At 44.0% G+C, this 26,556-nt stretch overlaps 1 protein-coding gene across 1 annotated transcript in view; it reads right to left on the bottom strand.

Annotated features, from left to right (window-relative positions):
* The window catches only part of LOC311126882 (inhibitor of apoptosis protein-like), an 85,107-nt gene that overhangs the window by 31,427 nt on the left and 27,124 nt on the right, over positions 1-26,556 (bottom strand). The window contains exons 4-10 of the mRNA XM_084200858.1: positions 21,605-21,756; positions 21,339-21,513; positions 20,791-21,136; positions 17,644-17,743; positions 9,460-9,538; positions 1,870-1,918; positions 1,499-1,723 (exon numbers count right to left, since the gene is read on the bottom strand). Of these exons, the coding sequence (XP_084056984.1) occupies positions 1,499-1,723; positions 1,870-1,918; positions 9,460-9,538; positions 17,644-17,743; positions 20,791-21,136; positions 21,339-21,513; positions 21,605-21,756 (1,126 nt within the window). The remainder of the gene's footprint in view (positions 1-1,498; positions 1,724-1,869; positions 1,919-9,459; positions 9,539-17,643; positions 17,744-20,790; positions 21,137-21,338; positions 21,514-21,604; positions 21,757-26,556) is intronic.

The following is a 26,556-nucleotide window of genomic DNA, read 5'->3' on the forward strand; positions in this document are numbered from 1 at the left end:
TTTGACCATGCTTGTCACTTATGAACATTTTTGAACATCTTGGCATGGTTCTGTTATAATCTCCACCCGGCACAGCCAGAAGAGGACTGGCCACCCCTCATAGCCTGGTTCCTCTCTAGGTTTCTTCCTAGGTTTTCGCCTTTCTAGGGAGTTTTTCCTAGCCACCGTGCTTCTACACCTGCATTACTAGCTGTTTGGGGTTTTAGGCTGGGTTTCTGTACAGCACTTCGAGATATTAGCTGATGTAAGAAGGGCTATATAAAATAAAATTGATTGAATTGATTGATTAAATGTGGAAAAAGTCAAGGGGTCTGAATACTTTCCGAAGGCACTGTAAGTGTGTGTGTGTCTCTTCACAGTCCCCGCTGTTCCACAAGGTGTATTTATATCTAGTTTTTAAAATCTGATTCTACTGCTTGCATCAGTTACCTGATGTGGAATAGAGTTCCATGTAGTCATGGCTCTATGTAGTACTGTGCGCCTCCCATAGTCTGTTCTGGACTTGGGGACTGTGAAGAGACCTCTGGTGGCATGTCTTGTGGAGTATGCATGGGTTCCGAGCTGTTTGCCAGTAGTTCAAACAGACAGCTCGGTACATTCAGCATGTCACAGTAGTTTAAACAGACTAGCACCCCCAGAGACGTGTTTCAGAATGTTTGTCGTACCAGAAGCCATCTCCTCGGCCAGCATCTATCTCTCCTCCTCTCCCTCCCTCATATCAGCCGTACCTGAAGCCATCTCCTCGGCCAGCATCTCTCTCTCCTCCTCTCCCTCCCTCATATCAGCCGTACCTGAAGCCATCTCCTCGGCCAGCATCTCTCTCTCCTCCTCTCCCTCCCTCATATCAGCCGTACCTGAAGCCATCTCCTCGGCCAGCATCTCTCTCTCCTCCTCTCCCTCCTCTCTCTCCCTCATATCAGCCGTACCTGAAGCCATCTCCTCGGCCAGCATCTCTCTCCTCCTCTCCCTCCCTCATATCAGCCGTACCTGAAGCCATCTCCTCGGCCAGCATCTCTCTCTCCTCCTCTCCCTCCCTCATATCAGCCGTACCTGAAGCCATCTCCTCGGCCAGCATCTCTCTCTCCTCCTCTCCCTCCCTCATATCAGCCGTACCTGAAGCCATCTCCTCGGCCAGCATCTCTCTCTCCTCCTCTCCCTCCCTCATATCAGCCGTACCTGAAGCCATCTCCTCGGCCAGCATCTCTCTCTCCTCCTCTCCCTCCTCTCTCTCCCTCATATCAGCCGTACCTGAAGCCATCTCCTCGGCCAGCATCTCTCTCTCCTCCTCTCCCTCCCTCGAACAGCCGTCCTGGGAAGCTCAACTCCTCGCAGCATCGTCCCCCTCTCCCTCCCTCATATCAGCCGGTACCTGAAGCCTATCTCCTCGGCCAGCATCTCTTCTCTCCTCCTCTCTCTTCTGGTCCTCGGCAGACAGCAGGTCTGAGACTAGCTCCCAGCATCTCTCTCTCCTCCTCTCCCTCCCTCATATCAGCCGTACCTGAAGCCATCTCCTCGGCCAGCATCTCTCTCTCCTCCTCTCTCTTCTGGTCCTCGGCAGACAGCAGGTCTGAGACTAGCTCCTGGACGGTCTTGTAGTTCTCGCCGCTGGTCAGGATCTTACTCTGGACCGTCTGCTTCACCAGGCCACGCTCAAACCCCATCTCTAGAGACGACACGACCACTGCAGTGTTCATCATCACGGCATCCTCCGACCGCTCCTCACCTGGGGTGGGGGGGGGAGCGAGAAGGAGAAGGAGAAAGAGAGAAGAGGGACGTGTGTCAGTGTTAGCAGTGATATCATCATTCTGTCAGGGTTTAAAGTGGAGGTCTGTCTGTCTCAGTTGTCTGTTGAAGTCAGGAGTCACTCACCTGGCGGGTCCACAAACTCTCTGGAGCTGCTGTCCCCATTGGTTAGGAGCTGTAGGGGGAGTGGCCAGGAGAGAGTTAACTTCCTGATCAGATCAGTCAGATAATACAGGTTTATTCTAGGGATTGGCATTTGACAACATTTCACTAATCGAATATCACCACATTTTTTCTGACGTACAGTGAGGGAAAAAAGTATTTGATCCCCTGCTGATTTTGTACGTTTGCCCACTGACAAAGACATGATCAGTCTAATTTTAATGGTAGGTTTATTTGAACAGTGAGAGACAGAATAACAACAAAAATATCCAGAAAAAAACAAACACAGGTCAGACGTTTCTTGTAGTTGGCCACCAGGTTTGCACACATCTCAGGAGGGATTTTGTTCCACTCCTCTTTGCAGATCTTCTCCAAGTCATTAAGGTTTCGAGGCTGACGTTTGGCAACTCGAACCTTCAGCTCCCTCCACAGATTTTCTATGGGATTAAGGTCTGGAGACTGGCTAGGCCACTCCAGGACCTTAATGTGCTTCGTCTTGAGCCACTCCTTTGTTGCCTTGGCCGTGTGTTTTGGGTCATTGTCATGCTGGAATACCCATCCACGACCCATTTTCAATGCCCTGGCTGAGGGAAGGAGGTTCTCACCCAAGATTTGACGGTACATGGCCCCGTCCATCGTCCCTTTGATGCGGTGAAGTTGTCCTGTCCCCTTAGCAGAAAAACACCCACAAAGCATAATGTTTCCACCTCCATGTTTGATGGTGGGGATGGTGTTCTTGGGGTCATAGGCAGCATTCCTCCTCCTCCAAACACTGCGAGTTGAGTTGATGCCAAAGAGCTCGATTTTGGTCTCATCTGACCACAACATTTCACCCAGTTCTCCTCTGAATCATTCAGATTTTCTTGGCAAACTTCAGATGGGCCTGTGTATGTGCTTTCTTGAGCAGGGGGACCTTGCGGGCGCTGCAGGATTTCAGTCCTTCACGGCGTAGTGTGTTACCAATTGTTTTCTTGGTGACTATGGTCCCAGCTGCCTTGAGATCATTGACAAGATCCTCCCGTGTAGTTCTGGGCTGATTCCTCACCGTTCTCATGATCATTGCAACTCCACGAGGTGAGATCTTGCATGGAGCCCCAGGCCGAGGGAGATTGACAGTTAATTTGTGTTTCTTCCATTTGCGAATAATCACACCAACTGTTGTCACCTTCTCACCAAGCTGCTTGGCGATGGTCTTGTAGCCCATTCCAGCCTTGTGTAGGTCTACAATCTTGTCCCTGACATCCGTGGAGAGCTCTTTGGTCTTGGCCATGGTGGAGAGTTTGGAATCTGATTGATTGATTACTTCTGTGGACAGGTGTCTTTTATAAAGGTAACATGCTGAGATTAGGAGCACTCCCTTTAAGAGTGTGCTCCTAATCTCAGCTCGTTACCTGTATAAAAGACTCCTGGGAGCCATAAATCTTTCTGATTGAGAGGGGGTCAAATACTTATTTCCCTCATTAAAATGCAAATCAATTTATAACATTATTGACATGCGTTTTTCTGGATTTTGTTGTTGTTATTCTGTCTCTCACTGTTCAAATAAACCTATCATTAAAATTAGACTGATCATGTCTTTGTCAGTGGGCAAACGTACAAAATCAGCAGGGGATCAAATACTTTTTTCCCTCACTGTACGCATAGTAAAAATGTCAAAACATTTAATAGCTTGACTGCAAACGCACATGGACCAGCTGTTCCGGACGACTGTGTGATCTCGCTCTCCATAGCTGATGTGATTAAGACCTTAAAACAGGTTAACATTCACAAGGCCTCAGGGCCAGACTGATTACCAGGACGCGTTACTCAGAGCATCACAAGGCCTCAGGGCCAGACTGATTACCAGGACGCGTTACTCAGAGCATCACAAGGCCTCAGGGCCAGACTGATTACCAGGACGCGTTACTCAGAGCATCACAAGGCCTCAGGGCCAGACTGATTACCAGGATGCGTATTCAGAGCAGGTCTGACCAACTGGAAAGTGTCTTCACTGACATGTTCAACCTCTCCCTGACCCAGTCTGTAATACCTACATGTTTCAGACCACCATAGTCCCTGTGCCCAAGAACGCCAAGGTAACCTGTCTAAATGACTAAGAACGCCAAGGTAACATATCTGTTGCCATGAAGTGCTTTGAAAGGCTGGTCATGGCTAACATCAACACCAGACATCCTGGACCCACTCCAATTCATATACCGCCCCAACAAATCCACAGAGGACGCACTGCACACTGCCCTTTCCCACCTGGACAAGAGGAACACCTACTTGAGAATGCCGTTCATTGACTACAGCTCAAAGTTCAAGGTCAGGATCCTGGGACTGAACACCTCCCTCTGCAACTGGATCCTGGACTTCCTGACGGGCCGCCCACAGGTGAGAAGGGTAGGTAACAACACATCTGTGGAATCTCTTTCCTTCTTAATGCGTTTGAGCCAATCAGTTTTGTTGTGACAAGGTAGGGGTGGTATACAGAAGAGAGCCCTATTTGGTAAAAGACCAAGTCCAAATTATGGCAAGAACAGCTCAAATAAGCAAAGAGAAACGACAGTCCATCATTACTTTAAGACATGAAGGTCAGTCAATACAGAACATTTCAAGAACTTTGAAAGTTTCTTCAAGTGCAGTCGCAAAAACCATCAAGCGCTATGATGAAACTGGCTCTCATGAGGACCGCCACAGGAATGGGCGACCCAGAGTTACCTCTGCTGCAGAGGATTAGTTCATTAGAGTTACCAGACTCAGAAATTGCAGCCCAAATAAATGCTTCAAAGAGTTCAAGTAACAGACATCTCAACATCAACTGTTCAGATGAGACTGCATGAATCAGGCCTTCATGGTCAAATTGCTGCAAAGAAACCACTACTAAAGGACACCAATAAGAAGAAGAGACCAGGTTGGGCCAAGAAACACGATCAATGGACATTAGACCGGTGGAAATCTGTCCTTTGGTCTGAGGAGTCCACATTTTAGATTTTTGGTTCCAACTCCGTGTCTTTGTGAGACGCGGTGTGGGTGAACGGATGATCTCCGCATGTGTAGTTCCCACCGTGAATCATGGAGGAGGAGGTGTTATGGTGAGGGGGTGCTTTGCTGGTGACACTGTCAGTGATTTATTTAGAATTCAAGGCACACTTAACCAGCATGGCTACCACAGCATTCTGCAGCGATACGCCATCCCATCTGGTTTGCGCTTAGTGGGACTGTCATTTGTTTTCCAACAGGACAATGACCCAAAACACCTCCAGGCTGTGTAAGGGCTATTTTACCAAGAAGGAGAGTAATGGAGTGCTGCATCAGATGACCTGGCCTCAACAAATCACCTGACCTCAACCCATTTGAGATGGTTTGGGATGAGTTGGACTGCAGAGTGAAGGAAAAGCAGCCAACAAGTGCTCAGCATATATGGGAACTCCAAGACTGTTGGAAAAGCATTCCAGGTGAAGCTGGTTGAGAGACTGCCAAGAGTGTGCAAAGCTGTCATCAAGGCAAAGGGTGGCTATTTGAAGAATCTAAAATCTAAAATATAGTTTGATTTGTTTAACACTTTTTTGGTTACTACATGATTCCATATGGGTCATTTCATAGTTTTGATGTCTTCACTATTATTCTATAATGTAGAAAAATAAAGAAAAACCTTTGAATGAGTAGGTGTGTCCAAACTTTTGACTGGTACTGTATGTATATACAGTTGAAGTCAGAAGTTTACATACACTTAGGTTGGAGTCATTAAAACTAGTTTTTCAACCACTCCACAAATTTCTTGTTAATAAACTATAGTTTTGGCAAGTCGGTTAGGACATCTACTTTGTGCATGACAAGTAATTTTTCCAACAATTGTTTACAGACAGATTATTTCACTTATAATTCACTGTATCACAATTCCAGTGGGTCAGAAGTTTACATACACTAAGTTGACTGTGCCTTTAACCAGCTCGGGAAATTCCAGAAAATGATGTCATTGCTTTAGAAGCTTCTGATAGGCTAATTGACATAATTTGAGTCAATTGGAGGTGTACCTGTGGATGTATTTCAAGGCCTACCTTCAAACGCAGTGCCTCTTTGCTTGACATCATGGGAAAATCAAAAGAAATCAGCCGAGACCTCAGAAAAAAAATGGTAGACCTCCACAAGTCTGGTTCATCCTTGGGAGCAATTTCCAAACGCCTGAAGGTACCACGTTCATCTGTACAAACAATAGTACGTAAGTATAAACACCATTGGACCACGCAGCCGTCATACCACTCAGGAAGGAGACGCGTTATGTCTCCTAGAGATTAACGTACTTTGTTGCAAAAAGTGAAAATCAATCCCAGAACAACAGCAAAGGACCTTATGAAGATGCTGGAGGAAACAGGTACAAAAGTATCTATATCCACAGTAAAACGAGTCCTACATCGACATAACCTGAAAGGCCGTTCAGCAAGGAAGAAGCCACTGCTCCAAAACCACCATAAAAAAGCCAGACTACGGTTTGCAACTGAACATGGGGACAAAGATCGTACTTTTTGGAAAAATGTCCTCTGGTCTAATGAAACAAAAATAGAACTGTTTGGCCATAATGACCATCGGTATGTTTGGAGGAAAAAGGGGGTTACTTGCAAGCCAAAGAACACCATCCCAACCGTGAAGCACGGGGGTGGCAGCATCATGCTGTGGGGGTGATTTGCTGCAGGAGGGACTGGTGCACTTCACAAAATTGATGGCATCATGAGGAAGGAACATTATGTGGAAATATTGAAGCAACATCTCAAGTCATCAGTCAGGAAGTTAAAGCTTGGTCGCAAATGGGTCTTCCAAATGGACAATGACCCCAAGCATACTTCCAAAGTTGTGGCAAAATGGCTCAAGGACAACAAAGTCAAGGTATTGGAGTGGCCATCACAAAGCCCTGACCTCAATCCTATAGAAAATGTGTGGGCAGAACTGAAAAAGCGTGTGCGAGCAAGGAGGCCTACAAACCTGATTCAGTTACACCAGCTCTGTCAGGAGGAATGGGCCAAAATTCACCCAACTTATTGTGGGAAGCTTGTGGAAGGCTACCCGAAACGTTTGACCCAATTCAAACAATTTAAAGGCAATGCTACCAAATACTAACTGAGTGTATGTAAACTTCTGACCCACTGGGAATGTGATGAAAGAAATAAAAGCTGAAATAAATCACTCTCTCTACTATTATTCTGACATTTCACATTCTTAAAATAAAAGTGGTGATCCTAGCTGACCTAAAACAGGGCATTTTTACTTGAATTAAATGTCAGGAATTGTGAAAAACTGAGTATAAATGTATTTGGCTAAGGTGTATGTAAACTTCCGACTTCAACTGTAAGGACCTGGGTGTCTGGATTGATGACAAGTTTACATTTACATTTTAGTCATTTAGCAGATGCTCTTATCCAGAGCGACTTACAGTTAGTGAATACAATTTTATTTTTTTATACTGGCCCCCCATGGGAATCGAACCCACAAGTTGTCCTTCGTAACGCATATTGAAAATCTGACTAAGAAGCTATGCTCAGAGATTGTTTTTTATATTGAAATAAATCATGCCTCAGTATTGAAAATAGGCGAAAACAACGCTTGAATTTTGGTGATATTGTTAACATGCATGCGGCAACCTCTGTTTTGAAACCTTTGGGCGCAGTCTAACATTACGCAATACGTTTTATCACAGGGGACAATTTTAGGACTCATCATTGTAGTCTGTATAACGATGTGGGACGGACCTCTCTGTCTGTAAGAAGAGAGCTGCATTCTCTTTTATTTATTTACAAAGCAATCTTACAGAAACTCCCTTCATATGTAACCATTAATTAAGTTAAGAATCATAAGTTACCCAACCCGTTCTCAGGAATGGATAACACTAGAGATCCCTTCAGTCTCCACAGATTTGGGAAAATCAGTGTTTTGTTTTTTGCCACTAATTTGTGGACCAATCTGCAGAGTTCACTGCAGTTACAGTGGCTTGCAAAGGTATTCACCCCCCCTTGGCATTTTTCCTATTTTTTGCCTTACAACCTGGAATTAAAATGGATTTTGGGGGGGTTTGTATCATTTGATTTACACAACATTCCTACCACTTTGAAGATGCACATTTTTTTTTGTTGTTGTGTGAAACAAACAAAAAATAAGACAAACTTGAGCGTGCATAACTATTCATCCCCCCAAAGTCAATACTTTGTAGAGCCGCCTTTTGCAGCAATTACAGGACACGCCCAAGTCCTTGGTCAGACGCATTAACCACTGGTGAAGAGACCAAAGACGGCTAAAACACTCAGTCCCACAACGGCGAGATGATGGAATTGGGCCCGAGACAATTATATGTTCTGCTAATTTCTGAGCATTCTCCAAGAGCTGCAAGAAATTGTCTCTCAGCTTTACAGATTTCACACTCATAATATCATTAGACACAATACGCAACATTTGTTTTCAGAGCAGGAATCTGTTTCTTGATGGTGGGCATGACTTCTGATAACTCCAGGAAAACAAAGTGTACGGGTATTTCGGACTTCCACCAATCTAACCATGGAGCTTCCCATAATAATGGTTGATGGCTGTTGTCCATTTCGAGCCGGAGCCCTCAGCCCAACCCTGGCCCCACTAGGGGCTCCTCTAACCCCCCCCCGGTGAAGCAGAGCCCACCGTAGACCCCGGCGATGCCATCACAACGTTGGCCAGATTGGAAGGAACCTCAGACGCTCCATGAGAAGATGGCACCGGGACATCAGCCTCCAGAGCAGCGAAGCTATTCGACGTCGGCAGCCCATTCATAAATCCCGTCACCGCAGAGGGCTCACAAAGTGGAGGATGCCGCCCTCGACGAACTGCAACGTATCTCCCTGTCCGGCCAGCCAGGTCCAGGAGAGGATCGTCCCGCGATTCAGCAACAAAAGGTCCCGCCGACTCCATTCTGCGTCGGTGAGCGACCACTTCCGAGCAGCGTCCACCGAAGATAGCCTGCCCGAAGGCGAGACTCCCATCAGCCCAGCGTGATGCACGGCCCTCGGAGTGGAGGAAAATGAGGACATCTCAGGTCTTGGCTTTCCCAGTAGCCTGTTATCAGCTGTTAGTATGCCCAGCGTAGCGACCTCTTCTCTGTAGCCCTCCGCGAGCAGGAAATTGTGGCACTGAAGGTCAGGGTGTTTGACTTCATCCCGGGACAGGGCGAAGTATATACACAACTCCTGCAGAGTTGATAGCGCAACGAGTCCTCCATTTTATCAATACAACGCAGGAAGCTCCCGACGAACAGTTCCTGTGCTGATGTTGCTTCTAGAGGCAGTTTGGAGCTCGGTGACCACGATGTTCTGCCAGACGGCTAATAAACGGTTAGGTCTTTTAAAATCAGGGCAGATAACTCCTCAATGCCCTAGCTCTTCAGGGTATCCCAAATAAAATACGTTGGTTATAGTGCGTAGGTTTAGCAGTTACACTTTAGGACGTTTCTACAGGTCACACTTTACGAAGAGTTCTGGTTTTGGCTTCAACAGGCCTACCCAGTTGTGATTGTTGGTAAATAAAACAATGGCGTGAATAAGGTGTATAAGCAGGTGTTACCTGTTCAAAGAGCCGAGGGAAGCGAGCCTGGATCTGATGGACAAACTCCTGACCTTTCTCCTGGAGCAGGTACACACACCTGGAGGTTACCATAGTTACATTAATATACACACACACCTGGAGGTTACCATAGTTACATTAATATATACTGACACCTGGAGGTTACCATAGTCACATTAATATATACACACACACCTGGAGGTTACCATAGTTACATTAATATATACTGACACCTGGAGGTTACCATAGTCACATTAATATATACACACACCTGGAGGTTACCATAGTTACATTAATATATACACACACCTGGAGGTTACCATAGTCACATTAATATATACTGACACCTGGAGGTTACCATAGTCACATTAATATATACTGACAGGTTACCATAGTCACATTAATATATACACACACCTGGAGGTTACCATAGTCACATTAATATATACTGACAGGTTACCATAGTCACATTAATATATACTGACAGGTTACCATAGTCACATTAATATATACACACACCTGGAGGTTACCATAGTCACATTAATATATACTGACAGGTTACCATAGTCACATTAATATATACTGACACCTGGAGGTTACCATAGTCACATTAATATATACTGACAGGTTACCATAGTCACATTAATATATACACACACCTGGAGGTTACCATAGTCACATTAATATATACTGACAGGTTACCATAGTCACATTAATATATACTGACAGGTTACCATAGTCACATTAATATATACTGACAGGTTACCATAGTCACATTAATATATACTGACACCTGGAGGTTACCATAGTCACATTAATATATACTGACAGGTTACCATAGTCACATTAATATATACTGACAGGTTACCATAGTCACATTAATATATACTGACACCTGGAGGTTACCATAGTCACATTAATATATACTGACACCTGGAGGTTACCATAGTCACATTAATATATACTGACAGGTTACCATAGTCACATTAATATATACACACACCTGGAGGTTACCATAGTCACATTAATATATACTGACAGGTTACCATAGTCACATTAATATATACTGACAGGTTACCATAGTCACATTAATATATACTGACAGGTTACCATAGTCACATTAATATATACTGACAGGTTACCATAGTCACATTAATATATACTGACAGGTTACCATAGTCACATTCATATATACTGACAGGTTACCATAGTCACATTAATATATACTGACAGGTTACCATAGTCACATTAATATATACACACACCTGGAGGTTACCATAGTCACATTAATATATACTGACAGGTTACCATAGTCACATTAATATATACTGACACCTGGAGGTTACCATAGTCACATTAATATATACTGACAGGTTACCATAGTCACATTAATATATACACACACCTGGAGGTTACCATAGTCACATTAATATATACTGACAGGTTACCATAGTCACATTAATATATACTGACAGGTTACCATAGTCACATTAATATATACTGACAGGTTACCATAGTCACATTCATATATACTGACAGGTTACCATAGTCACATTAATATATACTGACAGGTTACCATAGTCACATTAATATATACACACACCTGGAGGTTACCATAGTCACATTAATATATACTGACAGGTTACCATAGTCACATTAATATATACTGACACCTGGAGGTTACCATAGTCACATTAATATATACTGACAGGTTACCATAGTCACATTAATATATACACACACCTGGAGGTTACCATAGTCACATTAATATATACTGACAGGTTACCATAGTCACATTAATATATACTGACAGGTTACCATAGTCACATTAATATATACTGACAGGTTACCATAGTCACATTAATATATACTGACAGGTTACCATAGTCACATTAATATATACTGACAGGTTACCATAGTCACATTCATATATACTGACAGGTTACCATAGTCACATTAATATATACTGACAGGTTACCATAGTCACATTAATATATACACACACCTGGAGGTTACCATAGTCACATTAATATATACTGACAGGTTACCATAGTCACATTAATATATACTGACACCTGGAGGTTACCATAGTCACATTAATATATACACACACCTGGAGGTTACCATAGTCACATTAATATATACTGACAGGTTACCATAGTCACATTAATATATACTGACAGGTTACCATAGTCACATTAATATATACTGACAGGTTACCATAGTCACATTAATATATACTGACAGGTTACCATAGTCACATTAATATATACACACACCTGGAGGTTACCATAGTCACATTAATATATACTGACAGGTTACCATAGTTACATTAATATATACACACACCTGGAGGTTACCATAGTTACATTAATATATACTGACACCTGGAGGTTACCATAGTCACATTAATATATACACACACCTGGAGGTTACCATAGTTACATTAATATATACACACACCTGGAGGTTACCATAGTTACATTAATATATACTGACAGGTTACCATAGTCACATTAATATATACACACACCTGGAGGTTACCATAGTTACATTAATATATACACACACCTGGAGGTTACCATAGTCACATTAATATATACTGACAGGTTACCATAGTCACATTAATATATACACACACCTGGAGGTTACCATAGTTACATTAATATATACTGACACCTGGAGGTTACCATAGTCACATTAATATATACTGACAGGTTACCATAGACACATTAATATATACTGACACCTGGAGGTTACCATAGTCACATTAATATATACTGACACCTGGAGGTTACCATAGTCACATTAATATATACTGACAGGTTACCATAGACACATTAATATATACTGACACCTGGAGGTTACCATAGTCACATTAATATATACTGACAGGTTACCATAGACACATTAATATATATTGACACCTGGAGGTTACCATAGTCACATTAATATATACTGACACCTGGAGGTTACCATAGTCACATTAATATATACTGACAGGTTACCATAGACACATTAATATATACTGACACCTGGAGGTTACCATAGTCACATTAATATATACACACACCTGGAGGTTACCATAGTCACATTAATATATAATGACAGGTTACCATAGTCACATTAATATATACTGACACCTGGAGGTTACCATAGTCACATTAATATATACTGACAGGTTACCATAGACATATTAATATATATTGACACCTGGAGGTTACCATAGTCACATTAATATATACTGACACCTGGAGGTTACCATAGTCACATTAATATATACTGACAGGTTACCATAGTCACATTAATATATACACACACCTGGAGGTTACCATAGTTACATTAATATATACTGACACCTGGAGGTTACCATAGTCACATTAATATATACTGACAGGTTACCATAGACACATTAATATATACTGACACCTGGAGGTTACCATAGTCACATTAATATATACTGACAGGTTACCATAGACACATTAATATATATTGACACCTGGAGGTTACCATAGTCACATTAATATATACTGACACCTGGAGGTTACCATAGTCACATTAATATATACTGACAGGTTACCATAGACACATTAATATATACTGACACCTGGAGGTTACCATAGTCACATTAATATATACACACACCTGGAGGTTACCATAGTCACATTAATATATACTGACAGGTTACCATAGTCACATTAATATATACTGACACCTGGAGGTTACCATAGTCACATTAATATATACTGACAGGTTACCATAGACACATTAATATATATTGACACCTGGAGGTTACCATAGTCACATTAATATATACTGACACCTGGAGGTTACCATAGTCACATTAATATATACTGACAGGTTACCATAGACACATTAATATATACTGACACCTGGAGGTTACCATAGTCACATTAATATATACACACACCTGGAGGTTACCATAGTCACATTAATATATACTGACAGGTTACCATAGTCACATTAATATATACTGACAGGTTACCATAGTCACATTAATATATACTGACACCTGGAGGTTACCATAGTCACATTAATATATACTGACACCTGGAGGTTACCATAGTCACATTAATATATACTGACAGGTTACCATAGTCACATTAATATATACTGACAGGTTACCATAGTCACATTAATATATACTGACACCTGGAGGTTACCATAGTCACATTAATATATACTGACACCTGGAGGTTACCATAGTCACATTAATATATACTGACAGGTTACCATAGTCACATTAATATATACTGACACCTGGAGGTTACCATAGTCACATTAATATATACTGACACCTGGAGGTTACCATAGTCACATTAATATATACTGACAGGTTACCATAGTCACATTAATATATACTGACACCTGGAGGTTACCATAGTCACATTAATATATACTGACACCTGGAGATTACCATAGTCACATTAATATATACTGACACCTGGAGGTTACCATAGTCACATTAATATATGCCTGGAGGTTACCATAGTCACATTAATATATACTGACAGGTTACCATAGTCACATTAATATATACTGACACCTGGAGGTTACCATAGTCACATTAATATATACTGACAGGTTACCATAGTCACATTAATATATACTGACAGGTTACCATAGTCACATTAATATATACTGACACCTGGAGGTTACCATAGTCACATTAATATATACTGACAGGTTACCATAGTCACATTAATATATACTGACAGGTTACCATAGTCACATTAATATATACTGACAGGTTACCATAGTCACATTAATATATACTGACACCTGGAGGTTACCATAGTCACATTAATATATACTGACAGGTTACCATAGTCACATTAATATATACTGACAGGTTACCATAGTCACATTAATATATACTGACACCTGGAGGTTACCATAGTCACATTAATATATGCTGACAGGTTACCATAGTCACATTAATATATACTGACAGGTTACCATAGTCACATTAATATATACTGACACCTGGAGGTTACCATAGTCACATTAATATATACTGACAGGTTACCATAGTCACATTAATATATGCTGACAGGTTACCATAGTCACATTAATATATACTGACAGGTTACCATAGTCACATTAATATATACTGACAGGTTACCATAGTCACATTAATATATACTGACAGGTTACCATAGTCACATTAATATATACTGACAGGTTACCATAGTCACATTAATATATACTGACAGGTTACCATAGTCACATTAATATATACACACACCTGGAGGTTACCATAGTCACATTAATATATATTGACACCTGGAGGTTACCATAGTCACATTAATATATACTGACAGGTTACCATAGTCACATTCATATATACTGACAGGTTACCATAGTCACATTAATATATACTGACAGGTTACCATAGTCACATTAATATATACACACACCTGGAGGTTACCATAGTCACATTAATATATACTGACAGGTTACCATAGTCACATTAATATATACTGACAGGTTACCATAGTCACATTAATATATACACACACCTGGAGGTTACCATAGTCACATTAATATATATTGACACCTGGAGGTTACCATAGTCACATTAATATATACTGACAGGTTACCATAGTCACATTCATATATACTGACAGGTTACCATAGTCACATTAATATATACTGACAGGTTACCATAGTCACATTAATATATGCACACACCTGGAGGTTACCATAGTCACATTAATATATACTGACAGGTTACCATAGTCACATTAATATATACTGACAGGTTACCATAGTCACATTAATATATACTGACACCTGGAGGTTACCATAGTCACATTAATATATACTGACACCTGGAGGTTACCATAGTCACATTAATATATACTGACAGGTTACCATAGTCACATTAATATATACTGACAGGTTACCATAGTCACATTAATATATATTGACACCTGGAGGTTACCATAGTCACATTAATATATACTGACAGGTTACCATAGTCACATTAATATATACTGACACCTGGAGGTTACCATAGTCACATTAATATATACTGACAGGTTACCATAGTCACATTAATATATACTGACAGGTTACCATAGTCACATTAATATATACTGACAGGTTACCATAGTCACATTAATATATACTGACAGGTTACCATAGTCACATTAATATATACTGACAGGTTACCATAGTCACATTAATATATACTGACAGGTTACCATAGTCACATTAATATATACTGACAGGTTACCATAGTCACATTAATATATACTGACAGGTTACCATAGTCACATTAATATATACTGACACCTGGAGGTTACCATAGTCACATTAATATATGCTGACAGGTTACCATAGTCACATTAATATATACTGACAGGTTACCATAGTCACATTAATATATACTGACAGGTTACCATAGTCACATTAATATATACTGACACCTGGAGGTTACCATAGTCACATTAATATATACACACACCTGGAGGTTACCATAGTCACATTAATATATACTGACAGGTTACCATAGTCACATTAATATATACTGACAGGTTACCATAGTCACATTAATATATACTGACACCTGGAGGCTACCATAGTCACATTAATATATACTGACAGGTTACCATAGTCACATTAATATATACTGACAGGTTACCATAGTCACATTAATATATACTGACAGGTTACCATAGTCACATTAATATATACTGACAGGTTACCATAGTCACATTAATATATACTGACACCTGGAGGTTACCATAGTCACATTAATATATGCTGACAGGTTACCATAGTCACATTAATATATACTGACAGGTTACCATAGTCACATTAATATATACTGACAGGTTACCATAGTCACATTAATATATACTGACACCTGGAGGTTACCATAGTCACATTAATATATACACACACCTGGAGGTTACCATAGTCACATTAATATATATTGACACCTGGAGGTTACCATAGTCACATTAATATATATTGACACCTGGAGGTTACCATAGTCACATTAATATATACTGACAGGTTACCATAGTCACATTAATATATACTGACAGGTTACCATAGTCACATTCATATATACTGACAGGTTACCATAGTCACATTAATATATACTGACAGGTTACCATAGTCACATTCATATATACTGACACCTGGAGGTTACCATAGTTACATTAATACAGTCCCTTCAGAAAGTATTCAGACCACTTGACTTATTCCCCATTTAGTTGTGTTACAGCCTGAATTAAAATTAGATGAAATCGTTTCTCACTCATCTAAACACAATACCCCATAATGACAAAGTGAAAACATATTTTTAGTCATTTTTGCAATTTATTGAAAATACAAAAATATCTAATTTACATAAGTATTCAGACCCCTGAGTCAATACATGTTAGAATCACCTTTGGTAGTGATTACAGCTGTGAGTCTTTCTGGGTAAGTCTCTAGAACTTTCCACACCTGGATTGTGCAACATTTGCCCATTATTCTTTTCAAAATTCTTCAAGCTCTGTCAAATAGGTTGTTGATTATTGCTAAACAACCATTTTTAAGTCTCGCCAAAGATTTAAGTCTAAACTGTAACTCGGCCACTCAGGAACATTCACCGTCTCCTTGGTAACCAACTCCAGTCGATTCGCCTTGTGTTTTATTTCATTGTTTATCCAGGAATCTGACAGAGCTTTTGAAAAGATGGTGATTGACTCCGGGGGTTGAATACTGATCTAATCAAGACATACTGTATTAGTGTTTTATTTTCCTATTATTATTATTATTATTATTTTTTACAATAGTTAGAATTTTGACAGAGCATTTTGTGTTGATCGTCGATTTAATAGAATTTTTTTTTGTCCATTTTAATCCCACTTTGTAACAACAAAATGTGGAAAGTCAATGGGTGTGAATAGTTTCTGAAGGCACTTGCAGTAACCAACACAAACACACGTTGAGTTCCTGACTGACTACATTGCAGACACATGGCAGATCTAACAAAGTCTGGATAAGTGTTTAACATATTAGCTAAAACCACATCATACAGTATGATGTAACAATCTGATGCCCAACTGCCCAGTCGATGACGTGGCACACAACCATTGGTGCCTTTTCATCTAGGTCAGGCAGGAACTGGACCAATACGCCAGTGATGTAATGGGTGGTTACCTAGGGAACCATTTGGCGTGCTCCACCCAGGGGTCGTCACCCGACTCCCAGCACCTCAGACCTCCATCACAGCAGAAACACTTCACATCATCATTACGCCCTGCAACACACACCATCATCATCATCATTACGCCCTGCAACACACACCATCATCATCATCATTACGCCCTGCAACACACACCATCATCATCATCATTACGCCCTGCAACACACACCATCATCATCATCATCATCATTACGCCCTGCAACACACACCATCATTATCATCATTACGCTCTGCAACACACACCATCATCATCATCATTACGCCCTGCAACACACACCATCATCATCATCATTACGCCCTGCAACACACACCATCATCATCATCACGCCCTGCAACACACACCATCATCATCATCACGCCCTGCAACACACACCATCATCATCATCACGCCCTGCAACACACACCATCATCATCATCACGCCCTGCAACACACACCATCATCATCATCACGCCCTGCAACACACACCATCATCATCATTACGCCCTGCAACACACACCATCATCATCATTACGCCCTGCAACACACACCATCATCATCATCATCACGCCCTGCAACACACACCATCATCATCATCATTACGCCCTGCAACACACACCATCATCATCATCATTACGCCCTGCAACACACACCATCATCATCATCATCACGCCCTGCAACACACACCATCATCATCATCATCACGCCCTGCAACACACACCATCATCATCATCGTTATTAGGCCCAAAGTACTTACTGTATGACTATGCCACATGGGTGTGTGTGTGTGTGTGTGTGTGTGTGTGTGTCTGTGTGTGTGTGTGTGTGTGTGTGTCTGTGTGTGTGTGTGTGTGTGTGTGTGGTGTTCCCAGTGTGATGTTCATGAGAAACCCCTGCATTAAGAAACCCCCCAACAGGGACTGGTTACGAGGTGTAGAGGGACTGGTTACGAGGTGTAGAGGGACTGGTTACGAGGTGTAGAGGGACTGGTTACGAGGTGTAGAGGGACTGGTTACGAGGTGTAGAGGGACTGGTTACGAGGTGTAGAGGGACTGGTTACGAGGTGTAGAGGGACTGGTTACGAGGTGTAGAGGGACTGGTTACGAGGTGTAGAGGGACTGGTTACGAGGTGTAGAGGGACTGGTTACGAGGTGTAGAGGGACTGGTAACGAGGTGTAGAGGGACTGGTAACGAGGTGTAGAGGGACTGGTTACGAGGTGTAGAGGGACTGGTTACGAGGTGTAGAGGGACTGGTTACGAGGTGTAGAGGGACTGGTTACGAGTGTAGAGGGACTGGTTACGAGGTGTAGAGGGACTGGTTACGAGGTGTAGAGGGACTGGTAACGAGGTGTAGAGGGACTGGTTACGAGGTGTAGAGGGACTGGTTACGAGGCGTAGAGGGACTGGTTACGAGGCTGTAGAGGGACTGGTTACGAGGTGTAGAGGGACTGGTTACGAGGTGTAGAGGGACTGGTTACGAGGTGTAGAGGGACTGGTTACGAGGTGTAGAGGGACTGGTTACGAGTGTAGAGGGACTGGTTACGAGGTGTAGAGGGACTGGTTACGACGTGTAGAGGGACTGGTTACGAGGTGTAGAGGGACTGGTTACGAGGTGTAGAGGGACTGGTTACGAGGTGTAGAGGGACTGGTTACGAGTGTAGAGGGACTGGTTACGAGGTGTAGAGGGACTGGTTACGAGGCGTAGAGGGACTGGTTACGAGGTGTAGAGGGACTGGTTACGAGGTGTAGAGGGACTGGTTACGAGGCGTAGAGGGACTGGTTACGAGTGTAGAGGGACTGGTTACGAGGTGTAGAGGGACTGGTTACGAGGCGTAGAGGGACTGGTTACGAGGCGTAGAGGGACTGGTTACGAGGCGTAGAGGGACTGGTTACGAGGCGTAGAGGGACTGGTTACGAGGCGTAGAGGGACTGGTTACGAGGTGTAGAGGGACTGGTTACGAGTGTAGAGGGACTGGTTACGAGGTGTAGAGGGACTGGTTACGAGGTGTAGAGGGACTGGTTACGAGTGTAGAGGGACTGGTTACGAGGTGTAGAGGGACTGGTTACGAGGTGTAGAGGGACTGGTTACGAGGTGTAGAGGGACTGGTTACGAGGTGTAGAGGGACTGGTTACGAGGTGTAGAGGGACTGGTTACGAGTGTAGAGGGACTGGTTACGAGGTGTAGAGGGACTGGTTACGAGGTGTAGAGGGACTGGTTACGAGGTGTAGAGGGACTGTTACGAGGTGTAGAGGGACTGGTTACAAGGTGTAGAGGGACTGGTTACAAGGTGTAGAGGGACTGGTTACGAGGTGTAGAGGGACTGTTACGAGGTGTAGAGGGACTGGTTACCAGGTGTAGAGGGACTGGTTACCAGGTGTAGAGGGACTGTTACGAGGTGTAGAGGGACTGGTTACGAGGTGTAGAGGGACTGGTTACGAGGTGTAGAGGGACTGGTTACGAGGTGTAGAGGGACTGGTTACGAGGTGTAGAGGGACTGGTTACGAGGTGTAGAGGGACTGGTTACGAGGTGTAGAGAGACTGGTTACGAGGTGTAGAGGGACTGGTTACGAGGTGTAGAGGGACTGGTTACGAGGTGTAGAGGGACTGGTTACGAGGTGTAGAGGGACTGGTTACGAGGTGTAGAGGGACTGGTTACGAGGTGTAGAGGGACTGGTTACGAGGTGTAGAGGGACTGGTTACGAGGTGTAGAGGGACTGGTTACGAGTGTAGAGGGACTGGTAACGAGTGTAGAGAGTCATTGTACCATCTAAACCACTGTGAAATATATTTCCAATAACCAAAAATAGTGTTTTCAGATGTTTGAAGCTGGTGTACAAAATCGAAAGTAAAATACGCTAAAACTAAACATAAGAACGAGAAACATAGAAATAGTGGACATAGCACAGATCTACCGCTTCTTAGACTTGCTTTCAATGAGAATGACAGATCTATAACTCACATTTCTATGTGGATTTGGTCAGGTTGCCCAAAAAGATACATATTGCAGCATTAAATAAATACATCCAAAATAAATATTTAATATAAATAAACATGTAATAAAAATATTTAATAAATAATTAAATACATTAAACACAAATAAATAATGATAAGTCTTTCTCTTACCGACGTAGTAGAATCCTGCCTTGGCCAGCTGATCAGGGCGTACAGGGATACGTAAGGGCCAGTGGACGAAGGTCAGCAGCCTCTCCTCACGCTGCAGCATGGCTGGGTTAGACACGTTACTGAGGCCCGGGGGGCCGGGGGGGCCTGGGGGGCCGGGGGCCGGGGCTGCTGTCCCGGTGGGCTGAGAGGTACCTGCTACAACCCCCACCACCCCGGCCCCCCCGACTCCCCCCACCCCCCCGGCCAGGGACACGTTGTCGGCCCGGTCTCCTCTGACGAAGCGACAGTTGGGGTAATGCCTCTGGTGCTCCGACACAGCCCGGTCCCCTGGTTCCCAGTTACTGAGCTAGAGACACACAGAGAGGAGTCAGTAAATCAATCACAACATCAATTCATCTGAAAATGAGGCTTTGTCTGAAGATCCAAGGGCCTTTGTTAGTAGAGAGTAAAACAATATAAACACAAACGATGTGTAACTATTTGTAATTTTAAAGTATTTTTTCATGGTTGCAAATGCCACCGCAATTTAAGAGTGACCTGTACAGTACCTGTCCTCCACAGGTGAAGCAGGCCACGCGGTCGCCCTGTCCCAGGTAGTAGAAACCAGCCTTGGCCAGCTCAGAGGGGGTGATGATGGACAGGGGCCAGGAGTGGAAGGAGTCCAGACGGTCCTGCTCTCTCCTCATACTGGGGTTGTGACAGGTAGGGGGTCTCTGGTGGGACCTACAGAAATGTTCCAGCGCAAATTTCAGGGTTAACAGCCAATAATAACGTAGAAACATCCAGCCAATAAGAGCCTCTAGTCTGTCCTTACATGTCCTCTACTCCTCTGGAGCTCAGCGGGCTGGAGGGGGGCGGGGCAGAGAACCCCATATTCAAATATCCAACAGACTCCTCCCCCGGCACCGGGTTGGGGGCAGGGTTAGGGGCGGAGACAGGGAGGGGGGCTGGGCCAGGGCCTGACACCTGGGGGAGAGAACACACGTTATTGGACATCAGACATCATCATCAACACCACCACCATCACCACCACCATCACCAACATCATCACAATCACCACAATCACCACCATCATCACCATCCCAATCATCAACACCATCAAGGGCACATTCCACAGCTAAGGCGAGGTGACACAAGAACCAATGTTTGCGTGCCATGTCGTCGCCTGTGTCATCGACTGACAGATTGCTATAACATATGTGGTTAGCTGATACTTAAAAAATCCCTATCCAGGCGTTGTAAGATCTGTCAGGCATCAGCAACGTCGAAGCTCTGGAATGTGGCCCATTACTACCATCATCACCATCATCGATCAGAGTCTGCTGCTGGAAAAACTTGTGTTATGGCTTTACACCCCCTGCGATATAGTGGAGAAAGAGTTACCTGTAACAGAACACAGAGGGTGCTCTTTAATGGAAGCCTCTCCAACATAATCCAGGTAGAATCAGGCATTCCCCAGGGCAGCTGTCTAGGCCCCTTACTTTTTTCAATCTTTACCAATGACCTGCCACAGGCTCTGAGTAAAGCCAGTGTGTCTATGTATGCGGATGACTCAACACTATACACGTAAGCTACCACAGCAAGTGAAATCACTGCGACACTTAAAGTTTCATTGGCTGAAATAAAAGATCCCAGAAATGTATCATACGCACAAAAAGCATATTTGTCGAAAATGCTGTGCACAAATTTGTTTACATCCCTGTTAGTGAGCATTTCTCCTTTGCCAAGATAATCCAACCACCTGACAGGTGTGGCATATCAAGAAGCTGATTAAACAGCATGATCATTACACAGGTGCAGCTTGTGCTGGGGACAATAAAAGACCACTCTAAAATGTCTCAAGTTTTGAGGGAGAGTGCAATTGGCATGCTGACTGCAGGAATGTCCACCAGAGATGTTGCAAGAGAATTGAATGTTCATTTACATTTACATTTACATTTTAGTCATTTAGCAGACGCTCTTATCCAGAGCAACTTACAGGAGCAATTAGGGTTAAGTGCCTTGCTTAAGTTTCTCTACCATAAGTCGCCTCCATCATTTAAGAAAATGTGGCAATATGTCCAACCGGCCTCACAACCGCAGACCACGTGTAACCACGCCAGCCCAGGACCTCCCCAGACCACGTGTAACCACGCCAGCCCAGGACCTCCACATCCGGCTTCTTCATCTGCAGGATCATCTGAGACCAGCCACCCAGACAGCTGATTAAACTGTGGGTTTGCACAACCAAAAAATGTCTGCACACCGTCTAGGGAAGCTCATCTGCGTGCTCACTGTCCCCACCAGGGTCTTGACCTGACTGCAGTTCGACGTCGTAACCGACTTCAGTGGGCAAATGCTCACCTGGCATGCTGGAGAAGTGTGCTCTTCACAGGTTTCAACTGTACCAGGCAGATGGCAGACCGCGTGTATGGCGTCGTGTGGGAGAGCGGTTTTCCGATGTCAACGTTGTGAACAGAGTGCCCCATGGTGGAGGTGGGGTTATGGTATGGGCAGGCATAAGCTACAGACAACGAACACAATTGCATTTTATCTATGGCAATTTGTCGTGCCATTCATCCGCCGCCATCACCTCATGTTTCAACATGATAATGCACGGCCCCATGTCGCAAGGATCTGTACACAATTCCTGGAAGCTGAAAACATCCCAGTTGGCCTGCATACTCACCAGACATGTCACCCATTGAGCATGTTTGGGATGCTCTGGATCGACGTGTACGACAGCGTGTTCCAGTTCCCGGCAATATCCAGCAACTTCACACTGGCATTGAAGAGGAGTGGGACAACATTCCACAAGCCACAATCAACAGCCTGATCAACTCTATGCGAAGGAGATGTGTCGCGCTGCATGAGGCAAATGGTGGTCACACCAGATACTGACTGGTTTTCTGATCCACGCCCCTACCTTTAAGTTATCTGTGACCAACAGATGCATATCTGTATTCCATGTCATGTGAAATCCATAGATTAGGGCCTAATGAATATATTTCAATTGACTGGTTTCCTTATGAACTGTAACTCAGTAAAACCTTTGAAATTATTGCATGTTGCGTTTATATTTTTGTTCAGTGTAGTTAGTTGCTAGCAAACCTGCCAATATGCCAACCAAATTAAAAAATACCAGTTGCTGAAAACAGCTGGTCAAAGTACATGTGGGAGGATTTGACAGCATAGCGCCACTGCAACAGTAGGGACCAGAGAAATTCATGTTCATCACTCACCACGTTAGGTCATCAGATGCTCCAAAAAAGAAAAATGATTTCCTTATGTGAACTGTAACTCAGTAAAATCTTTGAAATTGTTGCATGTTGCATTTATATTTTTGTTCAGTACTACATGGAACTCGATTCCACATCAGGGAACTGATGCAAACAGTAAAATCAGATTAAAAAAAACCCATAAAAATACACCTTATGGAACAGCTGCTCATCATTTCAAGCAGACCACCATAGTCCCTGTGCCCAATGACACTAAGATAACCTGCCTAAATGATTACCGACCCGTAGCACTGACGTCTGTAGCCATGAAGTGCTTTGAAAGGATGGTCATGGCTCACATTAACACCATTATCCCAGAAACCCTAGACCCACTCCAATTTGCATACCGCCCCAACAGATCCACAGATGACGCAATCTCTATTACACTGCCCTTTCCCACCTGGACAAAAGGAAAACCTACGTGAGAATGCTATTCATTGACTACAGCTCAGCGTTCAACACCATAGTGCCCTAAAAGCTCATCACTAAGCTAAGGACCCTGGGACTAAACACCTCCCTCTGCAACTGGATCCTGGACTTCCTGACGGGCCGCCCCCAGGTGGTAAGGGTAGGTAACAACACATCTGCCACGCTGATCCTCAACACGGGGGCCCCTCAGGGGTGCGTGCTCAGTCCCCTCCTGTACTCCCTGTTCACCCATGACTGCATGGCCAGGCACAACTCCAACACCATCATTAAGTTTGCGACGACACAACAGTGGTAGGCCTGATCACAGACAACGACGAGACAGCCTATAGGGAGGAGGTCAGAGACCTGGCCTTGTGGTGCCAGGATAACAACCTCTTCCTCAACGTGATCAAGACAAAGGAGATGATTGTGGACTACAGGAAAAAAAAAAAAAGAGGACTGAGCACGCCCCCATTCTTATCGACGGGGCTGTAGTGGAACAGGTTGAGAGCTTCAAGTTCCTTGGTGTCCACATCACCAACGAACTATCATGGTCCAAACACACCAAGACAGTCGTGAAGAGGGCACGACAAAGCCTATTCCCCCTCAGGAGACTGAAAAGATTTGGCATGGGTCCTCAGATCCTCAAAAAATTATACAGCTGTACCATCGAGAGCATCCTGACTGGTTGCATCACCGCCTGGTATGGCAACTGCTCGGCCTCCGACCGCAAGGCACTACAGAGGGTAGTGCGTACGGCCCAGTACATCACTGGGGCCAAGCTTCCTGCCATCCAGGACCTCTATACCAGGCGGTGTCAGAGGAAGGCCCTCAAAATTGTCAAAGACTTCAGCCACCCTAGTCATAGACTGTTCTCTCTCCTACCGCACGGCAAGCGGTACCGGAGTGCCAAGTCTAGGTCCAAAATACTTCTCAACAGCTTCTACCCCCAAGCCATAAGACTCCTGAACAGCTAATCATGGCTACCCGGACTATTTGCACTGCTGCTACTCTGTTAAGTATTTATGCATAGTCACTTTAACTCTACCCACATGTACATATTACCTCAACTACCTCAACTAGCCGGTGCCCCCGCACATTGACTCTGCACCGGTACCCCCCTGTATATATAGCCTCCCTACTGTCACTTTATTTTACTTCTGCTCTTTTTTTCTCAACGCTTTTTTGTTGTTTTATTTTACTTTTTTATTAAAAAATAAATGCATTGTTGGTTAAGGGCTGTAAGTAAGCATTTCACTAATGTCTATACCTGTTGTATTCGGCGCATGTGGCCAATAAAATTTGATTTGAGAGGAGAGGAGAGCAGAGAGGAACAGAGGAGAGAGGAGAGGGGTGGAGGAGAGGAGAGGAGAGAGGGGTGGAACAGAGGAGAGGAGAGAGGGGTGGAACAGAGGAGAGGAGAGAGGGGTGGAACAGAGGAGAGGAGAGAGGGGTGGAACAGAGGAGAGGAGAGAGGGGTGGAGGAGAGGAGAGGAGAGGAGAGAGGGGTGGAACAGAGGAGAGGAGAGAGGGGTGGAGGAGAGGAGAGAGGGGTGGAGGAGAGGAGAGGAGAGAGGAGAGAGGGGTGGAGGAGAGGAGAGAGGAACAGAGGAGAGAGGAGAGCAGAGTGGAACAGAGGAAAGGAGAGTGGAGAGAGGGGTGGAGGAGAGGAGAGAGGGGAGGAGGAGAGGAGAGGGGGGTGGAACAGAGGAGAGGAGAGAGGGGTGGAACAGAGGAGAGGAGAGAGGGGTGGAGGAGAGGAGAGGAGAGAGGGGTGGAGGAGAGGAGAGGAGAGGAGAGGAGAGAGGGGTGGAGGAGAGGAGAGGAGAGAGGGGTGGAGGAGAGGAGAGGAGAGGAGAGAGGGGTGGAGGAGAGGAGAGGAGAGAGGGGTGGAGGAGAGGAGAGGAGAGAGGGGTGGAGGAGAGGAGAGGAGAGGAGAGAGGAGAGGAGAGGAGAGAGGGGTGGAGGAGAGGAGAGGAGAGAGGGGTGCAACAGAGGAGAGGAGAGGGGGTGGAACAGAGGAGAGGAGAGAGGGGTGGAACAGAGGAGAGGAGAGAGGGGTGGAGGAGAGGAGAGGAGAGGAGAGAGGGGTGGAGGAGAG

Source organism: Coregonus lavaretus, assembly GCF_964263955.1.
Source record: "Coregonus lavaretus genome assembly, contig: HAP1_SCAFFOLD_384, whole genome shotgun sequence".
NCBI lineage: Eukaryota > Metazoa > Chordata > Actinopteri > Salmoniformes > Salmonidae > Coregonus > Coregonus lavaretus.